General features: G+C 44.6%; 1 protein-coding gene across 1 annotated transcript in view; it reads left to right on the forward strand.

The window, feature by feature from the left end:
* The window catches only part of GYPC (glycophorin C (Gerbich blood group)), a 69,048-nt gene extending 64,842 nt beyond the window's left edge, over positions 1-4,206 (forward strand). The window contains exons 2-3 of the mRNA XM_033946074.1: positions 394-438; positions 3,438-4,206. Coding sequence (XP_033801965.1) covers positions 394-438; positions 3,438-3,634 — 242 coding nt within the window. The 3' untranslated portion in view covers positions 3,635-4,206. The remainder of the gene's footprint in view (positions 1-393; positions 439-3,437) is intronic.
* Positions 4,207-6,000: the final 1,794 nt, after the last annotated feature.

Genomic DNA, 6,000 nt, shown 5'->3' on the forward strand with positions numbered 1-6,000 from the left:
GGGATAGGGAGGTAGGCACAAGGGGCAGGGAGAGTGAGGGTAAGGCAACCAAGACAGGGACGGAGGCTGTAATTCGGTCTTTTACCAAAAACAGAACATGTTGTGGGTATGAGGAAAAAAAAGGACAGGACTGAGAAAATAACAAATTTCACAGCACATTCAGGCTGGAATTTTCATTATGCTTTATGGGAGAAAGATGCATTGTTAGTACCCTGAGAAGGAAAGTCATCGTTTGTCCTCAATCTTCTATGCATTAGGTAGATATATTGGTACTCTTTTGTATGCTTATGGCTGTGAATTACAGTAGTCTAAATACTGTATCATACAGTTATTTAATTGCTGTGACCCTATCCTTTCACATCTAACACTCTCTGGGTTATGATCTATTTATAGCTGACAATCGTTCTACAAGTGGAAGTGATGCTGCAGTCATTGGAGGTAAGGCAAACTTTTTCAGTGTTTTCTATAAGTCATATCACATTTCATTATATATTCTTATATGATCATTGCCACCCCTCTTCAACATCCCCACTCCCTTCATATTTCCCTAACACCTTTATCCAGAAAGCTCAGTTTTCTATAATATGTCTAGGTCAGCATAAAAAAAGAGGGAGATACCAAGTTACTAATAGCCCCAAAACTGATAAAGATTATCTAATATAATAAAACCCTAAGCCGCGCATGCGCACTCCCACCTGCGTGCTCCCGTTTTCTGTGCGGATGTAGGGCACCACAGGTAGGAGTGCGCATGCGTGCGAATTTCTCTCTCTGGCCGGCAGAGAATCTGTACGCAGGACTCCCTGGTCTTCAGCTCCTCCAGGCAGTGGCAGACCAAACAGGACCCGATCGCGGAACCCAAGGTAATATACTGACCGAAGTTAGTTTTAAGTTCTAAGCCGCCGCCGCAGCTCCTCTCACGAGCCGCACCTGCGTCGGAGAAGGCTTCCGACGCAGGCAGGGATTTTGAGAGAAGCCGTTTCCGCGGCTTACAACTTAAAACTAACTTCGGTCAGAACTAAGGGAGTCAAGGCCCCAATTGTAAAGGTCGTCGGCGTCATCTTCACCCCTCTCCCCGGCACACCCGAACACCCGTTCAGCCTCCCATCCGACCCTCCCTTCGGCTCCCTTAATCCCTTGCCGCCGCTCCTCTTCTCTTCCTGCGGTCCCGACAAACGTTCTGATTCCAGCAGCGACCGCAGCACTCTAAACACGCTGCTTCGCGGCCTGCTACTGCCCTGATTTGCTCTGCCCGACACGGATTCAGGACATTTGTCAGGACCGCGGGAAGGGGGCGGCAAGGGACTAAGGGAGCCGGCCACACCGCGGGAAGGGAGAGAAAGGGGGCTGATTTGGGGGAGGGTTGTGCTGGGAGACAGACAGCTTTGCTTGGGGGGGAAGACAGAAGGGGGCCACCGAGAGACAGTCAGGGAGGAACTGGAGGGGGAGAGGGAAAGGGGGCTTCTTTGGGGGAGGGGTGTGCTGGGAGGCAGACAGCTTTGCTTGGGGAGAGACAGAAGGGGGGCCACGGAGAGACAGTCAGGGAGGAACTGGAGGGGGAGAGGGAAAAGCGGCTGCTTTCTAGCATCCGTTAATGTAACGGGCTTAAACACTAGTAAAAACATATTAAAATAAGATAGAGCACAGCAGCTCAATAGGAGTACAGTGGTCCAGTTTAAATAGTAGGTCCTGCAGATTTCAAGGTATCTCATTTGATTGATTTTGTTATTCTATTGTATTTCTATTTTATCATTTTATTAATTTTTATTTTATTTATCCCTAAAACCTTCACCTAGAAAACTCCGTTTTCTATAGGTCAGCAAAGGTAGCACAAAATAAAAGAGACTTAAGAATCAGCCACAAGGCTGTGTGTCAGTTACCAACAGGTGTTGCATCCAGAATTGTGGCTCCCAAGGGCCCCTAGGCACCGGAAATGTAGGCCAGGGTATTACAGGCCTGCGTTTCCGGCGCCCAGGGTCCTTCCTGAATTGCGTCTAGTGGGATCTCTCAGAGAAAGAAAGAGATAATAGTTCCTGCAGATGGACAGACTAGATGGCCCATTTGGCCTTCATCTGCCATCATGTTTTTATGTTTCACCTAGTGATGCCAAAGCCCGGTGCAGCCCCTAAACACGTCCATTTCTTGACTTCGACGTCACTAGGTGACGCTAGGTACCAGTCCGGGAGGCTGCCTAGTGTCACCTAATTTTTTGTTTTGATTAGGTTTTAATTGTTTTCTTTAATGGTGCAACCAATTATCACGCCATTTAGAACCAATTAAAATCCTTAAGTTAGTCGCCGTTAGGCTGGGATAGGGAGTTACGTTCTTTATCTGGCAAGTCCTGTTCTTATATACATTACAGAAAGTTACTGAAACCAGTCTTGTTTGTAAAGTTTTTAGAGAATTGAATTGATTGATATCTACTTTGTAGTTCACCGGGAATGTCCAGTTTTCTATTTTTGTGAACTGCATCGATCCGTGAGGTTTTGCGGTCTAGAAATGTAATGTAATGATTAACCTTCAGCAGCGTTTTAAGAATCCGGGTCTCTGTTCCAGCCCTTTCTAAACTCCACCTTCGTCAAAACCTTTACATGGACTGCATAAACGGTGACCTTGTCGGCGTGCCTTCTTCTATGCACGGTTCTTAGTATTTTTATAACTGCCATTTTCCTTGTGTTAAATATACTATACTTACAGAAATTGCCTTATAAATTAGTCCCTTTGCTGTTAAAGTTAGCACAGGAAAATGTTATTGTTGCTTGCCAAAATTCAGTAGCTAGTTTGGCGGCCAAATAAAGCCACTCTAAAGGGTGGTCTATCTTTGGCCACTAAGACTTAGCCGGCTAACCACATAGCTGACTACAGTGGTGTACTAAGGGGGGTGGCATACTGCCCCAGGTGCCGTCTTGGTGGGGGTGCCGGCACCTCTCTGCCTCCCCACACCATGCTTGCACTCTCCCTTCCCCCCTCCCTCTTTATATTTTCGTCAGCACAAGCAACCACTCTGGCCTGCTGCTTGCGCCAGCCTGACTTCCTCTGAAGTCATTTCCAGGTCACGGGGCCAGGAAGTGATGTCAGAAGGAAAGCCAATGCTGGTGCAAGCAGCAGGCCAGAGAAGCTGCTCGTGCTGGCAAAGATTATAAGAAGTACAGGGGTGGGAAGGGAGGGCGTGAGTGTGATATGGGGAGTGCGGAAGGAGCAGGGGGGGTGGCACGGAAGGAGGAGGCGGTGCGCCACCTCACCGGGGGCCTCCTACCTTCGCAATGCCACTGGGTGACTATATCTCCGGTGGCCCAAAATAGAACAGAAACATTGAATTTCCGCCATCGCCAGTGGAGTCCCATGGTCTGAATATCAGGGGGGGGGGGCATGTGCACAAGTCAGCAAACAATTTGCATCATGCTAAAATCCAACTATCTGAATGTAATTTCTCATTGCAGGGGTGATAGCTGCTGTGGTGGTGGTTCTCATCTGCCTCCTAGTGGTGATGTTATGCTATTTGTACCGACACAAAGGTACCTACAACACCAATGAAGCCAAGGGAACCGAATTTGCCGAAAACGCCGATGCAGCCCTGAGAAATGATCCAGCGCTTCAGGAGGCCGTTGATGATAGCAAAAAGGAATATTTTATCTAATATATACTGTATTTATATATATATAAAGCAAAGAAGATGCTTTCTCTCTATTTACATATATTCATATTGTTTGTTGTTGCTACGGAGGCCAAATTCAAACGCTAAATCAAAGATGCTGGATGCGGCGTTAATAGGGTTGCCTACCAACTTGCTGGATCTCATAACGGGCAGGTTTGAGTTGGTCCTGGACTCATTCCATTGCAACTATGGATCCGTAGTTCTTGGAGTAAACCCGGGCTGGCTTTGCCTATTGTGTGTGAAATGGGGGGAGGGGGAGAGGGGAGTGGGGGGGGGGAGTCAGCATTTTGGAACAGAGGAGAAAGAATTCACTACTGTCCTGTTTCAAATCCCACCTTTTTCCGGAAAGACTTGATACAGACTCGCGCGAGAAGATGGGGACTGAACTGCGGGTGAGACTTTTACCGAAACCACATGAAACAGCAGTTGTCAATAAATGCCAGATGATGAGGGGGAGAAGCTTGCAGAGTTAAGAGAATATTTTTTGTTAAGCAAGATCTACTTGAAAACTAATAATTCAAATAAACGAATTTCTTATATTTTGCTGCTCCAGTTGCAACCGAATATTTTTTGACTATTGTTGGGGGAAGGGGCTTTGGTTCCTATTATTTACTGTTAAAACTTTTCAAGTAAATATACTTTGATACAGGGGTCTCCAAAGTCCCTCCTTGAGGGCCGCAATCCATTCGGGTTTTCAGGATTTTCCCCTATGAATATGCATGAGATCTATGTGCATGCACTGCTTTCAATGCATATTCATTGGGGAAATCCTGAAAACCCGACTGGATTGAGGCCCTCAAAGAGGGACTTTGGAGACCCCTGCTTTGATATAACGTGCCATATTCCAGTCGGGTTTTCAGGATTTCCCCAATTAATATTCATTTTTTTTTTTTTTTTTAACAATATCAGCCTCTTTTACAAAGCCACGCTAATGGCACCGAAGCTCATAGAGATTTTAAGGGCTTTAGGGCTGTTGCCGCGCAGCTTTGTAAAAGAGGCCATATATGTATGCTTTCATTTCCACAGGGGTAGGCAATTCCCGGTCCTCGAGAGCCGGAGCCAGGTCAGGTTTTCAGGATCTCCACCATGAATATGTATGAGATGGATTTGCATGCACCGCCTCCTTGAGATGCAAATCTATCTCATGCATATTTATTGCAGATATCCTGAAAACCTGACCTGGCTTCGCCTCTCGAGGACCGAAATTGCCTATCCCTGCACTAGCACATCAGTGAAAACGTATAACAGAGATTTTTTTTAAAAAAAACCCTGAGTTTTGTTTGCTCTTTTCTTTCTTGACCATTGATTGATGATGACCACCCCAGAAAGAGCCATCCTAAAACCCAATTCATTATTTTTTCAGGTGCTTCTGTGTAATAATTGTGACTTTAACCAGTAAGTTGAGCAGATATGACTGATAACGTTGACCTGCAGGTCTTGTTCTTATAAAGTGACTTTTCCTACTGGAGTCTTACTCAAAGCACTCCATAGGTGACATCCATTAGTCTAGAAATTATGATCCTGGCTGGCCATGGAAATGTTGTAGCCTGCCTGACAGTAAGTTTCAGTACTTGGAAAGGGGATTTGGGATTTAGCTCCCTTCTTTTCTCGGTAGTGGTTCAAGGTGAGTTACAATCAGGTGCAGAAGGCTTATAATCCAGGTCTGCATCTGAGGAAAGGTTAAGTGACTTGCCCAGGGTCAGAAGGAGAAGCAGCAGGATGTGAGCCCTATGTTCCTTGGTTCTGAAACTGCTGCTGTGTCTTATGTACCTGTGTTAGAGTAAAAAGCTTTAAAAGCACAATGAAGTCATATCTGTAGATGACAGATCACTTGGCAACTAATGTATACTGTAATTATTATCTTTATGTGGAAACACATCTCCTAAAAGCAATCCTGAGTTCTCCATCCTTTGTCTAAAAATAGCTCAACCAGACTGTACATACGGGTAAAAATATAAAGATTTTATTATTATTATACAAAAATAGAACTACATAACTATAACAAAAGCAAGTGACACATGAGAATTATTCAGAAATAGGGAGTCTTTGAAAAGAAAACTCACACTTAACCTGAAATTAGTTAGTACGAAAAATAAATTGATGTGACTTTTATAACTTGAAAAACTTAGATCAAAAGTGATAAACTACCAAAATACAATGGCTAATCACACCTGTTAAGCTATATATAAGGAGGAAAAGACCTCTAGGATATTGGGTTCTGAAATACTTCTTGCCCAATTCCCCACTTGGAGCAAAATATTGAAATCATCTTTCAGAATCAGTCATTCATATCTAATATGGCCTGTATAGCGGTTAATCTAATCTAAACTAGTCTTCAATTTATATAC

Source organism: Geotrypetes seraphini, chromosome 5, assembly GCF_902459505.1.
Source record: "Geotrypetes seraphini chromosome 5, aGeoSer1.1, whole genome shotgun sequence".
NCBI classification, from domain to species: domain Eukaryota; kingdom Metazoa; phylum Chordata; class Amphibia; order Gymnophiona; family Dermophiidae; genus Geotrypetes; species Geotrypetes seraphini.